The 22,783-nt window shown below is 44.1% G+C and overlaps 1 protein-coding gene across 5 annotated transcripts in view; it reads left to right on the top strand.

Annotated features, from left to right (window-relative positions):
• The window catches only part of LOC134958441 (D-threitol dehydrogenase-like), a 173,573-nt gene that overhangs the window by 100,100 nt on the left and 50,690 nt on the right, over positions 1–22,783 (top strand). For all 5 annotated transcript variants that reach the window (XM_063941048.1, XM_063941051.1, XM_063941049.1 and 2 more), the window contains 3 exons: positions 11,317–11,553; positions 14,461–14,532; positions 16,020–16,236. In XM_063941048.1, coding sequence (XP_063797118.1) covers positions 11,317–11,553; positions 14,461–14,532; positions 16,020–16,236 — 526 coding nt within the window. The remainder of the gene's footprint in view (positions 1–11,316; positions 11,554–14,460; positions 14,533–16,019; positions 16,237–22,783) is intronic.

Genomic DNA, 22,783 nt, shown 5'->3' with positions numbered 1-22,783 from the left:
GGTGTCACCACGGGATCCCAACTTCCGGGGTTCAATACACTCACTCCTACTTTCAGCTCACACAAATACACAGTGTTTTTCTGTACAGAAAATATCACTCCCTTTCACCGGCTACTTTTCCCCAGTACAGTTTAAACAAAATATTACAGTAATCTGCTTTTGAAATCGGATAGTTATGTGCTTATAGTATTAAAGTATACTATCCCGCCTTTAATTGAACAACTATCATGTGGTTATGCTTTGCGCTCGCAATCCTATGCAACCTTGCGTAAACACGCGACCGTGCGTGCCTTTACGCCACGTGCGCGCTCCTGTACCTTGTCCATACCACGTGTACAAACGTGCGTCCGCAACTCAATAAACCACACAATCTCTATAAATGTGAGCAATAAAACTACTATCGCTCACTGAACACAACACACAATTTTTTCCTTGTTCACCTAAAGGACCAGGCCGGAACTGCGTTTTGTGTTTTACAATTACACCCTTAACACACTATTTCAGATATCTTTATAACAAACAAATGTATCCAATTTCACACAAATCTATAATGACTGTTAACTTATGGCAACAATATGTGAGAGAGTATGCAAAGTATCGGTACGCTTTGTGTACGTTTTTCCCGCCAAAAATTTTACACACAGATTTTAAATAGCTTTTTTCCTGTGTCCACCGGGTTACATCAGCACCTCTTAAGACTGCAGTACAGACGTGATCTAACAAAACAAAAGAGGGTTTTAAAACACCCAAGCAGCCAGAAAAAGGTTTACCTAAAGATGCGTCTCCACCCTTTGTTGCTAGATCAAAGTCTGTTTTATGGTCTGCAAGTCTACGAGTGTGTGAAAAACCGGACTGAGCCCCCAATTGTGAATGCTGATTAATTTACAGGACGAAAAAGCAATACCTTTTACACTAAAGTTCGAGCCGCTGCGGCCGCTGAATGTAATCCTTAACCTTCATACTTTTTACCCACTTAGTGTACACAGGCCCGTACCGTGTACGCACTTTGCGTACACACGCTGCAACGGACGTTCTAAGTACACACTTTGCGTACACACACACTGACACGCTGTAAGCACAATGCAGCTACACATGTGGCTGAAATACACTTTAAACCTTTAGCAGGAAAGGGACACTACACCAATTGCATTTAAAAATGCTGGGATCCGACCCACCAACAGTTATTTACTCAAAGGGGGTTACAATGTTAATACAAACACAATAAGAGAAAAGGCTACAATCAATGATACATACGTTTGTTTCGCCAGCGCCACCCGGTCCCGGTCCTCAGTCAATCAAGATAGATGACCTTCAGAGAATGTGTCTGGCCGGCCAGGCAGCTGTGCTTTTATACATTTGTCCAAAACATGATACAATGGAAACTGAAATCTCTTCACCTATGGGTCACAGGGATGGTCATTTACAGTACAGGAGGGGTCATAGGTCGGTTTGAATAGGTGGGCGATGCCTGGTCCAGGTGCACTTGCAGATGCTCTCCACTGGGTTCCAGCCGAATATCAAGAGTACAGTAAATACAGTTAATATTAATAAACTGTTCCTGCGCATATCTATGCGCAGGAGCGTGCTATCTTCTGCAAACTGCTACCGGAATATTGCTCTTAAAATATTGTACAGCTGGATACCAAACACCACCTCCTAGCCTAATTCTGTCCCCTCATATCCTGTAAAGGTGAATCCCTTTGTTGTTGTACCTTTTAAGCAAGTATAACTCGCTGGTGTGGTACATGTGGGCTATGTGTAAATCGTGCACTATGTGTATTAAATATGAAATGTGTCTTTGTGGCTTTTCCATGCAAATACATATGCTACCGTAATTACTCATACCACGCGCTAATACGCACTACCGCGTGAGCGATTTTACGTAACCTGCGGGTATGTGCACGTACGGCAGAACAAGTACACGCTCGGAGGCCATCTGTGTGGTGTTTGTACGTGATGTGTGTGGCTGTAATATTTTCGACTTCGACACCTGAATATACATTGCCTGGTGCTGCTGGCTTACTGAATAATTGAGCTCATGTTTAGGAGAGTTCCAGTTTATGTGAGTATCTTTCAACTTGACGCTACAGTAATTTGCAATCTGGGGTCTACGGGCGCACAATGCAGTATATTACCATACCTCCCAACATGACCCTCTCCAGGAGGGAAAGAATGCTCTGCTCCTGGACTTCCCTCTTAATTTATGATTGCCAGCACCTGTGCTGAAACACCTTTCTTATCCACTAACCTGTTCAAGACAGGTGCTGGCAATCATAGATTAAGAGGAAAGCCAGAAGCAGAGCATTGTGCCCCTCCTGGAGAGGGTCATGTTGGGAGGTATGTATTACTGTGGTCAAACATTAGCAATGTTACTTCTGCAAAGTGCCTCTGTCCCACCTTTCCAGGAGGAACGTCCCAACCAACACTGAGAATTCAATCACCTCCTATATGTCTGTGTGTTGGTATGGTGTCGGCATTCTGAATGCGGCATGGTGACTGCATCCAATCTGTATATACTATTATGATTTTATACACCACACTCATTTTTTGTTTTGTTGCCTATGTTAAGCATATGTAGAGTTTATTCAATTTTATTATGTGTCTAGCGATGGCAGCGCTGTCTAATAATAAATAAAGAGGTAGGTACTGTATGACGCTTTTACCAAAATATCCAGTCTAAACAATATTTCCTATTAGGTATTTGAGCACAGTTCTCCATGTAATAAAGCTTTTGTCCTGCCACCAGGATGCTGTGTTTTTCCTCTGATTAGTCCTCTGTGCCAAATTCCTTAACTAAAACTGCTCAGCCGTCTCCATCAGGATAACGATGCAATGCACATGAATCAATTGGAATGAAATGGAAGACTTTCTGCATTCCGTGTATATTAAATGATGGTGTCACTTTCCCTAATACCATTAGTTACAAACCTTTTATACACGTTATCATTCTTCCCATTAACGCTCTCTGGGGTATAAAATTGTCTCCTATTCTGTTGATCATGATTTGTCAGTTGAAATCAGGATCTGCGCCGATGACAAGGGAAGAGGAGAATTTCACTATTTATCTCCTCATTCTATCTTCTTAAGGTGGCACTAACCATCCAGAAAGCAGCGTCACGCCTGTGTTAGACGCACAGCGGTGATAAATCGCTCTTTTGTACTGGCCTATGTCATCTCTATAACAGTAAATAAAGTAATTAAAAGTCTGCGTACATTGCTGATAATAGTGAACTTTATTCATCATATTGGAACGATTTGACCAAATTGTAAACATTAAAGTAAATGCTATTTATATATATCACTGGAATAGTGGTGGAAGGCAGGTAGCAGGTATATTTGCCCCAGGTTTCTTCCCTACTGTATGTGTTTTAAAACCCTAAGAACATTGTGTTGGTTCTGTTGAGAGCTTTTTGCTTTTGGTAAGAACCGGATTAGGGTCCTGGGGTTGGATGTGAGAAGAAACGGTGGGTTCATCATCCATTTAGGCCCGGTTCGGGTCTTTGGGCTTTTAGGCTTTTAGAAGGCTAATTAGAGCTTTCAGCTGTATGGGTGTGTTAAAGGCTATCAGTCTGATCATTGCTCTCTTACACTGCTTGGGGAAAAGGAGAGACTAGGGAGTCTTTGTGAGAGAAACCCGATTGTGAAATCCAGTGAGCTGTGCCTGGTAAAAACTTCTTGTATTTTTTTTTATAGTGAGTTAGGAATATCCTGTGTATCCTGTGTATAGTTAAAGTGGGTACACACTATTAGATATATCTGCAGATCAATTGATCTGCAGATATATCTATGTACGGATCGGGCAGTGTGCTGTGCATACACACAGCCCGATCCGTCGGGGGACTGACGTCATGAACTGGGCGGGCGCTCGCGCCCGCCCAGTTCACCTGTCAATCACCGCCGGCCGCCGCAGCATGTGTACGGGCGGTCGGACGACCACCCCGTACACACACAGCGACGGGCCAATATATCGTTAGATATATTGGCTGTCGGCTGTGCTGCGCGGCCGACGCGATACGTCTGTGAACGACGGAGTTCACAGACGTATCGCCCGTACACACTGGCCGACGGTCCCGCGATGTATCAGCCGTTCAAGAGAACGGCCGATACATCGACCAGTGTGTACGGGCCTTTAGTGTCAGTAAGGTATTTATTTTGATATTTATCTATTTTTTCTGCACAATAACAGTGGTTGAAGCCAGTTGCACCAAACCAACTGACATGTGTGATCTCTCAGCCATATATTTATGTTTTTTTCTTTACATTTAAATGTCGACACCACAGTCTGTATCCACATGGTCTTAATGTCTATATATGTCTATCTATCTATCTATCTATCTATCTATCTATCTATCTATCTATCTATCTATCTATCTATCTATCTATCGCTACTATGGAGTATATTCAGTACCTGTCGGGTCCTTCAATTTGGTGAGTATTCAATGCGACAACTGTCAGTGCGCTGCTGAGCGCCGGGCCGTGCTGCTGCTGCGGCCACTGGCAATACTCACCCGTCCCCGATCCCCGGCTCCTCCGGCCACCTCTGCTCTTCCGGCCGCCTCACGCTGCTCCTCCTGCCACCTCTGCTCCTCCAGCCGCCTGTCCTGCTGCTCCTCCGGTCGCCTCTGCCGCTTGTCCGGCCATGCCTCTGCTTCTCCAGCCGCCTCACGCTGCTCCTCCAGCCGCCTCACACGTCTCCCTGGTTCTGACAATGTCAATCCGACTTTAAAAAAAGTCGGATTGACATTGTCGGAACCGGGGTCAAAACCTGTCGGATTTGGCCGCGGAACACGTGGATCCGCGGCTAATACGATAATCCACGTGTTTTCCGACAAGTCGGGAATTCCCGACTTGTCGGTAAAAAACTGCCAGTATTGAATAGGTCGGAACCCCTTCCGACCTAAACCTGTCGAAAGCTGCCTTCTTTCTGACAAGATGGCAGCTTCCGACACTTATTGAATACACACACATAGATATATATATATATATATATATGAAAGAAGTGGAATGACACAGCGCCACTTGTGGGGTGGGTTCTCAGTATAGTATATATAAAAAAACAGAATTGCTGATAAAAACACACGTAACCTCTCTAGAAGGTGTCTGCCAACCCTTAAGAATGCAGTACTGGTACAGTACTGCTGGGAAATGTATAGAAATGGGGAGAATAAGGGTACCGGCGACTTATGTTTTTTAAAAATAATAGTTAAAAATACTTAGAAATAGATTTTAAAAGCCAAAAGATATATAATAAAACAGGCAAGCTTTAATATCACATAAAAGCGTGTTACAACATAAAACGTACTCCAGACTATTAATAAAAACATAAAAACATAAACATAAAAGGTCTTTGTAAAAAGGTAAGGAAGTTCTGACTTAACTCTTTAAAAATAGGCAAGGGAGTCACCACAGGGAGCCCTGTGGTGACTTTATTAATAGTCTGGAGTACGTTTTATGTTGTAACACGCTTTTATGTGATATTAAAGCTTGCCTGTTTTATTATATATCTTTTGGCTTTTAAAATCTATTTCTAAGTATTTTTAACTATTATTTTTAAAAAACATAAGTCGCCGGTACCCTTATTCTCCCCATTTCTATATATATATATATATATATATATCTATGTATATCTATGTATGGATAGATAGACTTTTTATATATATATATAAATATATATAAATATATATATAAGATAATGTAATGGGCGGCACTCCAAAGGATTTTCAATAAATGCAACAGCTCACCAGGCCGATTAGCGTTTCAACGTTTCAGGTGTCTTTATTCACACCTTTCGTCAGGATACAAAATATATAAAACAGACATACCTTTTATAACACCAGACAAGTGAGACCAGCCTCGTGCCCTCCGCTTCCGGCCCCCGGCGCTGACGTCATCGACGTCATCCCCCACTGCTACGTAGAGGGTAAATTGAATGGTTGTCATACCAACAGTGAATAACGGAGCCGAGGACGCGCTGCGTCCAGCTCCTGTGTGCCGCTCTAACCCCGCCTCGTGGGCGGAGGTAGTAGTCATGGCTACCACTCCACAACAAAACACCGGGCAACCAGAGCACAGAGCCCGAGGCAAAACCTTGTGCAAAACAGAAACCGCTAAACGCGGCGACCCATATCCCATAAAGAACTGTTATCCAAGCGGAACCTACGGTCCTGTTGGATACAACTCAACTACTATTATTACTACAAGAACTTACGCAGCTTCCGCCGACGGGTCTTCCCAACACATAAAGGTATGTACTAGTTTGTTTTATTCACTTGTTTGTTTGCTCACCTTGACAAAGGGGCGGGTAGCGCCCCGAAACGTTGGAATGCAACTTATCACTATGAACCAGTAAAAGGATTTTTACCATTGTATCCAGTCTCTGAGTGCCGCTGTAAGGAATAGAATTGTTGTTTGCATATGATTCAGAAGGCACCGGAGCACTTCACCAGCTGGTAGGTGAGTGCCAATCCGTCACAGCCAGTACCTATGGACACTGGGACACTACGGTCCTCACAGTCATTTGGGATAAGGCACCCCCGGAAAAGTATACTTCTATACCCATGATTATATATATATCAGTACGTTCAAATTGCAAGGGAAGAGCCACAGGAGTCAAACACAGCACTGCAGCACCGACACTTTTGCACGTACACTTGGGGATTTTTTATGGAACAAGCCTCCTACGGTCCTTATTATATGGACTTTAGATCATCCAGGTATATTTCATCCAGCACAGATCGGACATCAGTACATGTCTTTCGTGATCTAACCACCAATCACTGACACACATAATGTCCCAAGTACCTAGTCAGACCAGCTCGGCCACCAATTTGGTTAATCAGTACAGTTTTACCAACGCTGATGCAGAACGGCTGCTGTTCACAGAGGAACTCTCTGAGGCCGATGAAGAACTGAGCATGGATGACATCCAGCACTGTCTGATTAAACTAAAGAAGAGGGAATTGGACTTCCTAATGCACGGCATATCACTTTCCAATTACCATCGGGACAAAATGATCCCTAGAGGATTCCGCGTGCGCAATGTTCCGACCATCGGCCGCTTTAACACTGAATTTTGCGACCGCTGGATTGGGATATTAAACAAGTGCAGCATGGACCTCATGCTACTTGTTATTGAAGAGGCTGGAAGGGAACTGAAGTCCACCAGGGAGAAGATCCTATCTTTTGAGGAAGAACATAAAAATATATTAACCGCCGACAGCAATCAACAACTGATGCTCAAAATACGGACTCAGATTGAGCAACACAAAAAAGAGCTTATTAAGTTCAAGAGGGGCAAGCTGACAGTGGTGAAGGAAGACTACGAAAACAATCAGGTCTATAGGTGGCTGGCAGGTGGGGAACCGGGCAACCACAGACCGTACAACCATAGATCTAAACACAGTTGGCGGAGGCGCAGGGAAGAACGCCCAAGGGAGAACGTCACCTCCAACAGCGACAGTGACTTTGTAATAGCCGACTCTGAGGGTCCTTCTGAACCTACTCAGACCCCTTTACCGGCAAAGCCTGCCGAACAGGCAGGCACAAAAGTAAGAGGACGCCCACCCGCCGGGGACAACAAAACACGCGGCTCCAGAAGCACCTCCACCAGGAAGAAAACGTAGTGTTCAACCTGTCAGACTGCCCGTTAAGCACATTGGAGATCAAAGTTTTAAATTATGGTTTATCATTTGTTCCTACTTCAAGATTCGATCAACTCGGCTGGCACACAGAACTTTACAAATTCGCCCGTAAGCTACGCCTGCAGGAACATTTTCAGGACCATGTTTCTTCAACCCTTCCAGACCCCCATCAGGATTTCATCAACAACATGCGAGAATCCAAGTTCGACCCAACTTCTTCTAACCCTTCCATCAAGACTTTTACACGACTGGTGGATGAATCAATAACAAAATACGGGGCGGCCGTCACAAAAATTCATTACAACTTGTCTAAGCCAGAATATAGAGCTCTTAAACAGCTGGGAGAACGTAAGGACATCACAATCCGCCCAGCGGACAAGGGCGGAGGAATCGTGGTACAGAATTTGACAGACTACAAGAGGGAAGTACACAGACAACTATCGGATCATGAGGTGTATGAATTGTTGAACACAGATCCCACTGTGCAATATAAAAAGGAAGTCGATGACATTCTCGACATAGCGGTCCAATCTCAAACGATATCTCATAAGTTACGATTGGCGCTTCAACAACCGTTCCCAGTGACACCCATCTTGTTTACAGTACCGAAAATTCACAAGAGTATCACGAACCCGCCCGGCAGGCCCATCATCTCAGCCCACAAATCTATTTACCAACCCATCTCCATTTTTCTCGACAGTCTGTTACAGCCACTCATATGCCAACAACCTCATCATCTAAAGGATACCACCAGCTTTCTCAACCTTCTAAAGTCTATTCCGCTTGTACCACCTGGCACATTGATATGTACATTAGACATTTGCAGTCTGTACACAAGTATTCCCCATCAAGCCGGACTAATAGCCATGAAACAGTTTCTCATACAGGCGAACTTAACCACATTGGACCATACCCTATTTTTGAAGTTACTGGAACTAACACTCACACGCAACTATTTCATTTTCGATGGCCAGTTCTATCGCCAACTCAGTGGGTGCGCTATGGGAAGTAACGTTTCCCCGTCCTTCGCGAACGTCTTCATGTTAATTGAGGAGCAACGCATGTTCTTCAACAACAGTAAGTTTGCTCCACATATACTTCACTACTCCAGATACATAGATGACGTGTTCATTCTATGGACAGGCCAACAAGCTGAGTTTGAGGATATGGTCCAATTCATCAACAGCAGAACTTCGCCAATCAAAGTAACAGCCCAATGCAGCTCCAAACAACTAAATTATCTGGACGTTAACATATCAATCACCGCGGAGGGTCTACAGACTGACCTGTTTCACAAACCTACTGATAAGAATACGTTACTCAGATTTAACAGTCACCATCCCATGGCTCTAAAGAAGGGATTACCCAAGTCCCAATACATACGGGCAGCCAGGATCACAAGCAACCCTACAGCACTCCAGGGAGCACTTTCAGACGTAACACAGCGCTTTGTTAATAGGGGTTATCCCCGCAAGATGTTACGCGACATGGAGAAGGAAGCAGCGTGTAGTCAGAGGGACGATCTATTGAAACCACAAGTCAAAGAAGCTGTTAATACAATACCCTTCGTTTCTAAATACAACAACGTTAGCCCAGTTCTACCAAGGGCTTTGAGAGCATTATGGCCTATAATAAAAACCGATCAAAAACTCACTCCTCTACACAAAAAACGGCCAATGGTATGCCATACGAAGGGCAAATCAGTGAGAGACTTTGTGGTACACACAGACATTACCAACTTCAAACCCCTCCCTTCTAACACGTTTCTGTCAAAAGCCCCAGGGTGCTATAAATGCTTGGGATGTGAGACCTGTAAAAACATGATTGCCGGAGACACCTTCACCTCCAGTGCTACTGGCAGAACTTATTCCATAAGACACGTCCTCACATGTACCACAAATCATGTGATTTATGTAATAACTTGCCCATGCAAATTGCAATACGTGGGGAAAACAGTTCGCACTGCCAGAGAACGGTTTGCCATGCACAGGTCTGCCCTTAAAATAGCATTGAAACAATGCAAGTCTGACCAACCGGTGGCTAGGCATTATGTAGAATGTGGACACAAGCTGAGCGAGCTGAACTTCCAGATTATAGACCATATTCCCAAAAGTATCCGAGGTGGCGACAGAGCTGGTGCCTTATTAAAAATGGAGGCACGATGGCAGTTCAAATTGAATACCACAAAACCAACGGGCCTCAATGACCGCATACAATGGAGCGTGTTCTGAGTATGAATGGTTGTCATACCAACAGTGAATAACGGAGCCGAGGACGCGAAGGCCGGAGCTACATTACTCCCCATGGCACAACCGAGTCGCTGGAGATAAAACTGTCCATCAAAGTAGAAGAAATTCCGAGTGAGTGTCTTCTCGAGTAATACAAGAAAAAACCCCACGTCTGGTCCTTTGTAGTTGGAATTGTCGGACAGAAGGGACCTCACGGCCTCAATACCCTCCAAGTGGGGGATATTCGTGTACAAACTCACTACATCCACGCTTGCCAAAGTGCATTTTTCCGGAAGCTGCGTAAGTTCTTGTAGTAATAATAGTAGTTGAGTTGTATCCAACAGGACCGTAGGTTCCGCTTGGATAACAGTTCTTTATGGGATATGGGTCGCCGCGTTTAGCGGTTTCTGTTTTGCACAAGGTTTTGCCTCGGGCTCTGTGCTCTGGTTGCCCGGTGTTTTGTTGTGGAGTGGTAGCCATGACTACTACCTCCGCCCACGAGGCGGGGTTAGAGCGGCACACAGGAGCTGGACGCAGCGCGTCCTCGGCTCCGTTATTCACTGTTGGTATGACAACCATTCAATTTACCCTCTACGTAGCAGTGGGGGATGACGTCGATGACGTCAGCGCCGGGGGCCGGAAGCGGAGGGCACGAGGCTGGTCTCACTTGTCTGGTGTTATAAAAGGTATGTCTGTTTTATATATTTTGTATCCTGACGAAAGGTGTGAATAAAGACACCTGAAACGTTGAAACGCTAATCGGCCTGGTGAGCTGTTGCATTTATTGAAAATCCTTTGGAGTGCCGCCCATTACATTATCTTGTCTGCTGGGCCTTGCAGTGCCACGGGAAGGCACCCAGGTATTTAGTTCATGCTGTAGGAGTGCCGGTCACAACTGTTTTTTATATATATATATATATATATATATATATATATATCTGTGGTATATATTATATATATATATATATATGGTATATATTGTTGAACAAGGTTCCAAGTCCAAGCTGAAATGCTTCGGATGCTAAGTGTGAGCAGTTAATTGCATTTTGCTACAGTCATAAAGCTCCCGGCCATCATCTGATTGTGATATTTTATTAACCAGGTGAACACTCTCGGTCCTTTCCAATTACATGATTATGAGTCTGAAGTAATTATTTTCCTCGTTAATTAGCAACAATAAATAACCACTGCGTCCCTGCTTTTCACCCCCGCGACCTTCTTTATCCTAAAGTTGATTCCGCTATTCCATAATTTAACGCCACTTTAGGCCGGTATAGGGGGGGGGGGGGGGGGATGATGTACAGTTTTCCTGAAGGAGATAACTGCATTTTGTGTGCTTTGGTTCTGCCTGTAATCTCTCTGAGTCTCATCTATTATAACAAGGCTGTTTGCATTTTCACACTTAATCAGGATACATCTGTATTCTGCGTCTGTTTGTTGTCTCGCAGAAGTTCGGCGCTGCCGGCGAGCAATATGACATGGTGTTTATCGATGCTACAGAGAAGAATCCTATAAACTATTACAACCTGATTATGAGCAGCAATATGGTAAGACTGAACGGTGTGATTTGCGTACAAAATCTTCCTGCAAACGAGACAAGGAGCCAGGAGCACATCAATGATGAGATGGGATTTACGTCCAAGAAAATGACAGATGTAATTAATGCAGATGCCAGACTGGAGCAGGTTAGTGCTGTCAGCCAAGAATATAGAACGCTGCGCTTGTGTTGGTGGACGGTGTAATTGAACAAACAGAAGGAAATATTTAATTTTAACAATTCAGTTTAGAACAGATATTCAGCCTTTATTGCTTTTGGGTGGTAAGGATATGGCAGGATATCCGATGTGAGGATTAAGCTCTGAAATCTCAATGTTTTTGTTCTAAGAGAAGAGAATTGCAATAATTAATTTTTTTTACTTTGCTTTTTTTAGTAGGATTAAAAAAAATATATATATAAATTTTTCTTTTTTCCCCATTTAATCAAACAGGTGCACAAAGTAAGTAACATGCAAAATAAATAACTAAATAACTAAATACATTGATAAATTAAATAAATAAATCAAATTAAAACCTATGTCACATATACACAAGTAGCTGGGGGCCAACACAATTGGACACGGGTCATTTTTCATATTTGCGTTCCCCTTATTTATACAAGTTCAGGGTCATTCATACCACCCCCCCCCCTTCCCCACACACACACCTTTTAGGACCAGTGGCCTTACCTATATAGCAATTACAACAAGGAGTAAGTAGAACTATAAAGGCAGGTGGCATGGACTAGGGCCGTCTTAACAGCAGTGTAGGCCCCTGGGCAAATCAATGCACTGGGGCCCCTACCCACCCTCTAGCGGTAGGGGTGGGAGGTGCCATCAGCGGCAGCTTTGATGTCCAGTAGGCGGTAGGGGGTGTTCCATCTTCCGCTCAGCATGTAGGACCTGGAGCAGTAATATCTGTTAATTACTCCTTTACTACACAGATGATGGGAGATGGGGTGGGAGGGAGAACACTAAACTGTAGAAGGGGGTATTGGGCTGAATGAAGGGGCCCCAGTACATGATGTCCAGGGTGGTAGGGGGTGTTTAATATACAGGGGAGGGGTGGATAGTTGAGTGGGCTTAATCGTCATAATATTAAGTCCACTTAAATTATGCTTGACTGCAGATATCTCCGGTTCCTGGAAATAGATTTCTGAGCTATTAATGGGATATTAAACTAGAGAGTCCTACCTTTCGGGAGGTTCTGGGGACTTGGGGATCACAGTTCCAAAGCAAACCACTGATGAAAATATAAAACTGCATACCAGGCGTGTGGAGTTGGAGCAGGGACCAGCTGCTGGAAGGCTGATAGAGTATCTCTAGTTCTGGGCAATAGTAGAGACAAGCTGCCAGTGTCCACCGAATGGGGAGAGTCCCAGCATTTGACGTATACCCTCAGAAAATCTTTAAGTCAGACAGAACTTGAAATGAAGAACAATTAACAGGCTTGGATGGGGACCACTGCTCTGAAGTCAGATTATCTCCGGTTCCCCAGGGCCGATTTTCAAAAATCTGGAATCCCTGGAAAAAGGGGACCAACAGCTATCAGCTTAGGGCCCTTATACTCCTGGGGCCTGTGGGCAACTACCCAATGAGCCCATATAAAAAGATGGCCTGGGCGTAAGCAATGTGTTAGTGGACGAGGTAGATGTGGCATGTGGAAGGAATTAATAATGGTGGCAAGAGGTCAGGGTTGCTCTGGTTCATATTTTAAGTCAAAGTTTAGGAGAAGATTTACGGAAAACTTCTAAAAAGGAAAAGGGGAGGTGTCACCCAAAGCAAGCAATCAGGTTCTAGCTGTCATCCAGTACATTCTAGAAAATTATAGCTAGCTTCTTATTGGTTGTTATGGGCAACAACTTTCCTTTTCCTTTTTAGAAGTGCTTGTACAGGTTTAGTCATCTATATCTAAAGCTACATCAGGGGCATACAGGCCCCTGTGCCTGGCCCATTGCCCCATTCCCCCAGAGCATGTCATAATAAAAAAGGGCCAAGCTAATGAGCTCGGCATCAGGTGCCTCCATTGCCAACTACCTCTCCAGGTTGGAGGGTTTCCATTACAGGGTACCACACAAGCCAGGCAAGGGTGTATCTGGGTCTACAACAGTGCCCCCCTAGCCTTGTGCCCTGAGAGGCACCACTTGTCCCAACAGTGTCATGCAGTCCGAGAGGACATTGTGGTTTTCAATATAAAGCTTATCTCTTTCCTGCAAAATAAATGTAGTACTCGCTCAGTGACTTATAGCGCTAATGAGAAATTACATTTTGGCGCCTCATGAACACAATATTACAGTGCTCTAACCCATTAATTTGATTTTTACTAAATAAGTGTCAAAATAATTTAAAAGTCTTTGTTTGCTTTATAAAAATACAGAAATAGTGTATTTTCTAGTAATTAAAATGCATATCTAATTAAATGACTGTCCTATATTGTGTATTAAATTGGTAGTTAGGTTTACATGTCAGTTATAACCAGTGCTGTATCATAAAGGAATACTGTGCACTAGGAAAAGATGGAAATTTGGAAAAGTGTCTTTGTGTGTCTGATGTTCCTAAACCAAAAATAACTCTGTCTATAATGCAGTTTACTCTATATTGAAGGCCAAACATGCCCTACATTATCACATGTGGAGCTAAACTGACCAAAGATGTATAATAATAAATGTAATTCATTTGGATTCTAAGGCTGGGATCGGACGATATATCGGTCACATCATCCAGTGTGTATTCATTATATTGTTAAGGATGCACGCTCCCGCCGGTCGTTAACGATGTACAATATCTTTAGTTTTCACCTTAAAATCTAAAGACATTGTACAAGATGGTATGCACCTAGATGTGGGTGCATGCCATCACTGACGAGAAGCAAGCAATATCGTTCCGTGTGTATGAACGATATGGTTTGGTGGGGGAGATCTTACACAATATCACATCTAACGTGCCATCTAACGTGTACTGACTGTCAAGATACTGACTTGTGTGGGCAACAATGGGAAATTATATTTGGGGCTAATCCACTTGTGTGTAGTCATTGATTTTGTTTGTCTTCTATAGGTAGAATCACCAATAGACTGGGGGGTCACGATCGCAAAGCGTATACCTGTCTCTCGTGTCTCGGAAACTATGGTGAGGTCACACTTGAATTCTCTGTTAATATGTTCACTAACTGAGCCAAACATTATTATTTATTTATTTATTACCAGTTACTTTTATATAGCGCACACATATTCCGCAGCGCTGTACAGAGAATATTTGCCCATTCACATCAGTCCCTGCCCCAGTGGAGCTCACAATCTATATTCCCTATCACATGTACACGCAGACACACACATTCACGCTAGTGTTAATTTTGTTGGGAGCCAATTAACCTACCAGTATATTTTTGGATTGTGGGAGGAAACCGGAGTACCCGGAGGAAACCCACGCAAGTACGGGGAGAATGTACAAACTCCACGCAGCTAGGGCCATGGTGGGAATAGAACCCATGACCTCAGTGCTGTGAGGCAGTAATGCTAACCATTACACCATCCATACTGCCCCAGGTACAAACATAGGTCAGTAGTAATAGTAGTATGTAAGGGGAAAATAAATCATTATAATCTTCCTCAAGCACGGAGTTCCCAAGACTCTGGAATGCTAGTTGGTGGGATTAGTAGTTCCTCTGAACTTCTATAATCATCCAATCTGGTTATACTATAGGGGCACATGATGAGGGCATGTCGCCATATTACTAGAGGCGTCACTCCCCCCATAGAGCGTGGAAATCCCTTATCCCCTCCACCCACCCATAAAACTCACTTATATTTCTGCGCACTCCTGCCACCTTTGCTTTCTTTTTCTTTTTTGTATAATCAATGTTTATTAGCGATCACATATGAACTGGTGCAGTTGTAACAATATCAGAAACAGTAAGCAGTGATGAATGGTTCAAACCTTCAAACATCAGTGTTGGACTGTGGCATAAAGGAACCACCGGTTGTATGTAGCGGTAGGGGCCTTTGCTTATGGGGTGGGACCAGCCACCAGTCTGTGGTCCTTCTCCACTGAGAAACTCACCCTCTAATAAAGTAACAATGTATTTATAGGGTGCATAGTGTGGAACCTGCATGGTATGGAACCTGATACGTAAAAGAAGGGAAGGGGCCCACAAGCAGTGAGCACACCAGGAATGTCCCCTGTCCCTCCAGTGGTCCAGTCCAACACTGCCCAATATTCTAACGGTCTGGTAAGAGGTGGCAACTGTTAGCAATGGCAGAACAGACCTTTAAAATCAGGACTGTGCCACCTAAATTGGGAGGTATGTAACCAGACCTGTCTGTTTCACATAGTCCAGACAGCAATTTATTGGGCTGAAAAACATATACACCAGTATGTAGCCTATCAGTTCTCTCTGAATGAGTGATATCACAGCGGAGGTGGCTCTGATTGGCTAGGTGTTACCAGCCAATGAGAGAGAGGTCATCTCTGCATCACATATGACAAATCTCCCACCACAGTTTAGTAAATTGACGGGAATTGCCCAATATACTAAAATGAACCCTTAACGTTGCTAGCATAACTATACATATGTAATTGTATTTTAAGTAATGCTATTATTTATTTATTTTCTCTAGAAAGGAATTTTGGCAGATAATGTGTTTTGGGGATATAAAGGACGCTCTATACTTGACCGCTTGCGTTTGGATGGCAAGGTCGCCTATGTGACCGGAGGAGGCCAGGGCATTGGACGAGCATTTGCCCATGCTCTAGGAGAAGCTGGTGCTAAAGTTGCCATAATAGATATGGCACTTGAAAAAGCAGAGGCGGTGGCACATGAACTGCACATAAAAGGTATAGTATGTGATATTTGTATACCGTCACAGGTTGGCAAACTCTGCTTCTCTCGTATGTAGTGGAGGCAGACCTCCAAAATGCAGCTGAATAATTCACTTGTGACATGACACACACAGAGGGCACCAACTAGGCTGAGGGTTACCATGCAAAGGTCTCTGGGATTTCACAGGTTGCCCGTTTCCTACAGTACATCAACATCCGAACGTGATGCCATGCACCATAGATCTCTGTAAAGCTTCCACTGCTAGCATTATAATTAAGGCCAATGGAAAAAAAATAAAATTCTGTTTCGTTTTGTCAAACTCTACTAAGCACTGATTTTCTTCCCATGGTTTTAGATATTAGCAGGAACCCTATTCTGGAGATCCTTAAGCTAATGCCGACTAATAATTTCACAATAGCTACAACATTTAATGTCTGGGATTAATGTTACAGTAAAATGAGGTAGGAACAAATGAGTGTATCACTGCTGGAGAGGCAAAGGGAGATAGTGGTTTCCAGAGTGAATTGATTCTGTCTACCAAATACTGGAATTCTCTCTTGGAATGTCCAAGATCAATGAGTCCTACCGTCCACTCGGCAGAACAGGACCCTCTTCCAGGACCCACTTTCTTCCATATTTGACAACTTTAAGGTGTTCGCAAGGGATCGTCATTGACTATTGAAAGTTAGCAATATCAATGGTGTGCTACTGAGGGTTGATGGTTTTGCTATCAATGGCCAAGGTCCTATGTTTCTTCGCAATCAATGTGGAGGTCCATTGGTGGCACACTACGCACACTACAGGACAAGTCACTATAGCTCTGTCCACCTTATTTGGTTTGCTCTGCTAGGAATGCCCATTGATGGTTCAAAACATTGATGCTGTTACCACGAGTTCATGCTAGAAAAGCCCATTAATGGTTCAAAAACATTGGTTTTCCATTAATGGTTTGCTGGGATTGATATAAAGTACAGATGTACCATCAATGGAGACTTTTGAGGGATGACCCTTCGATGGACAACCCTATTATTCCGCTCTTGGAGAGTTCCTGGAGTGGAAGACTGTGGGGACGAGTGTCATTGCATGAGAATGGTGTCATTGAGAGGCGTGAGGGTGATCAACCCTTATGGGAATCTGTGAGATTTACCAAAAATGTGTGATGTTCTGGGAGACTATGCAAGTTTGTTTCCTTCTAAAATGGATGAGGTCTTGATGACAAGATTTGATGCAAAATGCATCATCATGACCTCCACACTTGTCACTTGGACCTGCTCTCTGAATCTCCCATATAGTAGTGAGGGGATAAATGGAAAGTTTAAAATAGGTTCCAACACAGTGGAGTAACCGCTATTTCTATCTGTGCAACATAACCATCTGGAGGTCCAAAGGTTTAGAAAGTATGGTCTACACAAGTGTCAGATCTGCCTCTGTTGTATGGGCCTGGTGGCTATCATGCCATTTTATAGTGCCAACAACATAATATACAAGATGCAAAACATAAAAGGATCCTTTTAGAATGTACTGTACATCCAAATAGCAGCTGCACTAAAATGTTTATAAAACAACATTGACCGTCACCAGATATAATAGAATCAGCCATATACGAGATCTGGCAATGTACTGTATATTCAAAATATATCACTTTCACCTATACTTCAAATTAAATTTTTTACAATTTTTGAAAATATGAATTAAATGTTCCACAGCAAAATACATTCTGTAATTGTCATTCCAGAACAATTAGTTTCTTATTTTAGTATTTGCTGATTGAAGCAACTTTCTGCAATGGCCGTAGATGATTTCCAAGTGTAGCATCTGTGTGTTGAATACATGAAGTGCAGCAGCAAAATGGGATATTTATAACAAATGCTGATTAGGACATCTATGAGTTCTACAAATATAACCATGTTTTTTTTTATATATAATGTACAAGTTCTATCTGTCGATTTGAGAAACAAATCATTACCTAAATTGGCAATCGGATTAATTAACTTTGTCAACCACTCCAGTGATATTTAAAAATTACACGTGGAGATACCATTTTTAAAAAAGTAGTCCAATCCACTTTTAAGTCTAATTAATGAATTAGCCATCATCATTTCCCTTGCTGGATAATAATGTAATCTGATTTTAAGAAGAAGAACCTCAATTCTATACTGGTTGTGAAACTGTCTTCCAGTGTTTGCCTGCCTGTCACCCGCGGAATACATACTATATCCCGACCGTCGTGATGCCGGGGGTAACATAACCGCCCGTGGCATCCCGACATTGAAGATCCCGATATTAGAGTGGGTAAGAATTTCTACCCAAAGTCCCATACCCTAAACTTTGGTGGGTGGCGGCTAGGGCAACCCCCCGTGGTTGGCGGCTATGGCCAACTCTTGGGGGTGGTGGGGGCTGCTGGGGCTAACCACCACCTTTAGTGCCTAATCCTAACCCCCCTAGTGCCTAACCCTAAACCCCCCCCGCCCCCTGTGCCCTAACCCGTACCCTGGAACTCACCTTCGGGATTTCAGCTGTCCGTGATCTGGCGCTGGTGTCCTGAGAGATGTCAGGATTATTCCAGTACCGGTCACATGACCTCCGGCATCCCGACAGCCGGGATACTAAACGCACCCCATCACCCGCACAGTCCCGGTATGAAAAGGCCGTTAGACAAATATGTATTGGATATATTTAAACTAGCTGCTGAGGTCTCATTCTTTCTTTTCCATTTATTATTTAGATATAACTGTTCTATAAAATCTAACATCCCCATTAGTGAATCAAGCCTCCTGCCACTAAACACTCTCAAGTTCTCCTACAGTATGTCGGTCTTGTAGACAGGTGCAAAAAACTGGACACATTTTTGAGATGTGGTCTGACAAGTGATCTACAGTACATAGCAGTACAACTTTCATCACATGCGTTCAAAGATTCACCTTTCCAGCTGCTGCCTGGCACCTTACTGTCTACTAGTATTCCAAAATACTCTCTATTTCATATTTCCCCAAGTCTTTCCTATACAGGGGTCTATTTACTAAACTTTGGAGAGAGATAAAGTACCAGCCACTAAGCTTCAAACTGCCATGTTACAGGCTGTGTTTGAAAAATGACAGGAGCCCACTTTATCTCTCTCCCAGGCTTAGTACAGAAACTCCTGAATGCCTGAGTACTTCTGGGGTCTATGTACTAAGCTTTGGAGAATGATAAAGTAGGTGACGAGAAAATACCAGCCAATCAGCCTCTGTCATTTTTCAAACACAGTGTCTGTAAAGTGGCAGTTAGGAGCTGATTGGCTGGTACTTTAGGGTCTATTTACGAAGCCTTGGATGGAGATAAAGTCGCTGGAGATAAAGTACCGGCCAATCGGCTCCTAACTGCTATGTCACATGCTGTGTTTGAAAAATGACAGTTAGGAGCTGATTGGCTGATACTTTATCTCCAGCGACTTTATCTCCATCCAAGGCTTCGTAAATAGACCCCTAAATCTTCGTCCACTTTATCTCTCTCCAAGGCTTAGTAGATAGACCCCTAAATCTTCGTCCACTTTATCTCTCTCCAAGGCTTAGTAGATAGACCCCTAAATCTTCGTCCACTTTATCTCTCTCCAAGGCTTAGTAGATAGACCCCTAAATCTTCGTCCACTTTATCTCTCTCCAAGGCTTAGTAGATAGACCCCTAAATCTCCGTCCACTTTATCTCTCTCCAAGGCTTAGTAGATAGACCCCTAAATCTTCGTCCACTTTATCTCTCTCCAAGGCTTAGTAGATAGACCCCTAAATCTTCGTCCACTTTATCTCTCTCCAAGGCTTAGTAGATAGACCCCTAAATCTCCGTCCACTTTATCTCTCTCCAAGGCTTAGTAGATAGACCCCTAAATCTTCGTCCACTTTATCTCTCTCCAAGGCTTAGTAGATAGACCCCTAAATCTCCGTCCACTTTATCTCTCTCCAAGGCTTAGTAGATAGACCCCTAAATCTCCGTCCACTTTATCTCTCTCCAAGGCTTAGTACATAGAACCCACTATTTGTTACCATGACCTAAGCGCAAAATCTTATCACACCTTTAGTGGTTAGGTCTAGATTTGTGGAGAGACAACTTATGTTCAGACCTACAATACCTGGAACATAATATAATTTGCAGGGTCCCCTTTTGTCACCACCATTTTTTGTGATTTATTTTTAGAATTTAATTCCAGTAAACTGTAACTCCATATATTTTTATTTTTATTTTCGGTCTTATCTATTTCATGTGAATCTGCACTTCGTCTATGGGTCAGTGTCCTATGGTATAATAATACTAAAGTAAATCGTTATTTTGAATTACTGTTAGAATATAATCAGGGCCGCTAGGAGGGATGCGCAGCAGCTACCGCCGCCCAGGGCACAAAGCCGAGGGTCCGACAGCATGTTTCCATCTTGCTGCATAGAAATGAAACACTATGGAGGGAAGAAGGGGTACAGCAATGTTTATAGTCCCCTTATGGAAGCAGCCAGAGCAGTTGAACCAGTCACTGGTGTTAACTACCACATACCTCCCAACTGTCCCGATTTTCGCGGGACAGTCCCGTTTTTGGAGACTGTCCCGCTGTCCCACCTGCGGGCCGCAGTGTCGCGCGGTGGTGGGGGGGAGGGGCAGTTGGGAGGCTCTGTCTCTCGCAGCCCTGCTTAGCAGAGCAGCGGTGAAAAGACGCTGTGCGCATGCGTCTATTCAGTGGAGACAGGAGGAGAGGAGAGGGGGCATGCCAGCAGCTCACAGAGCGCTGGGCATGATCCCTCAGTGACGAAAACGGGGGAGTGGCTTGCGATCGCGGGTCCTCCCACGAAGCCATGCCCCCTTTTGCGCAAGCCACGCCCCTTTTTCGGGAACGCGCACGACTTCACCGCGCGTGTGTGCCTCCTTGGATCAGGACAAAGTTGGGAGGTATGTTAACGTATTGGATTAATGACACTTAGAAATACTGTAGAGCTACAAATTAGTTTTGTTATTTGTAGCAAGCCTCTGGGGTATATTCAATAACTGTCGGAAGCTGCCGTCTTGTCGGAAAGACGGCAGCTTCCGACAGTTTTAGGTCGGAAGGGGTTCTGACCTATTCATTACGGCCCCATTTATTCCGACAAGTCGGGAAACCTGACTTGTTGGAATGCTGTTGGAATTTCGTAGAGAAATGCATTCATAATGAATTACACAGGCTCTCTAGCTGATTAAAACCAGGTAGAATGCAGGCTTGAAGCCAGCCAGCCACAGAACCTGTGTAATTCATGAGTGTCCCAGTGCCACAGCGCCATTTTTCCAGTGATATCTTTAGAAAGTGAAAGCAGTTACCTATGCCTTTGCAATAGTCTTAGCGATCTTCTACACATGTGCCATATCCTATACAGTATATCACTGGGACTATAGCGCTGCTCAAAGAGGGGGTATACATTAATACTCTCTGGCAGAGAGATGTATATGCGCCTGCAAGCAATATGTATTTCTCTTGTGGGTGCCTACACCAATGATGAAGATGATGATGATGATGATGATGACGACGAATTACAGCAACATCTCATTGGCTAATTGCACCTGTATCCTTCTGTCTTATAGTGTATAAATCATTAGTGTGGCTGCTATAATATATGAAGTCGGCTGCTATATTATATGAAGTCATATTCATCTATTACTTACTGTAAGGTGACTGAAGGGCCTGCCATGACCACAAAAGCAGACATTAAAGCCTTGCTATGTAGCTGCCAATCAGAGACTCTCAGGGGGAGATGTACTAAGCAGTGATAAAAGTGGAGAAGTGAGCCAGTGGAGAAGCTGCCCATGGCAACCAATCGGCTGCTCTGTATATGTTTATAGTATGCAAATTATAAATGTTACATCAGTGCTGATTGGGTGCCATGGGCAACTTCTCCACTGGCTCACTTCTCCACATTTATCACTTCTTAGAACATGTCCCCATCAGGCTGTAAAAGAATTCCTCTGTATACAGACACTTTGCTCCAGAACTCCCATCACTGAGATGGATAAAGACAGAGGGGTATATTCAATAAGAGTCGGGTCCATTCCGATATGCAGTTGTCGGAATGGACCCGACAACCCCCTGAAGCCGCCGCTCAGCGTGCATTGTCGGAAGTGGGGCCAAACCCAACAGGTTTTAGCCCCGTTTCTGACAATCTCAATCCGACTTTAAAAAAAAGTCGTATTGAGATAAGTGATCTGAGAGCAGGAGACGGGGGAGCAGCGGGGAGAGCAGGGACCCAGCGGCAGCGTCCACCTGGCTCCAGCAAGCGACAACCCGCTTGCTGGAGCCGGGTGGACGCTGCCGTAAGCCTCCGCTGCTGCTGCTCCCCCGTCTTCTCCTCTCCTTTCCCCGTCCGCTCCATCTGCTCCCCCCACCGCCGCAGACATTCACTCACCTCCCCGCTCCTCCCTCACCTCTGGCGCCGCTGACCGCTCCCCCCTCACCTCCGGTGTCGCTGACCGCTTCCCCCTCACCCCCGGCACCGCTGACAGCTCCCTCTGCCGCTGCTGTCAGCGCACCCGCAGCGCTGACAGCAGCAGCAGGTCAGGAAACAGGGAACGGCCAAATCC

Source organism: Pseudophryne corroboree, chromosome 9 (genome assembly GCF_028390025.1).
Source record: "Pseudophryne corroboree isolate aPseCor3 chromosome 9, aPseCor3.hap2, whole genome shotgun sequence".
NCBI classification, from domain to species: Eukaryota; Metazoa; Chordata; class Amphibia; order Anura; family Myobatrachidae; genus Pseudophryne; species Pseudophryne corroboree.
The sequence above is the reverse complement of the archived record's forward strand: the minus strand, read 5'-3'. Positions and strand labels throughout refer to the sequence as shown.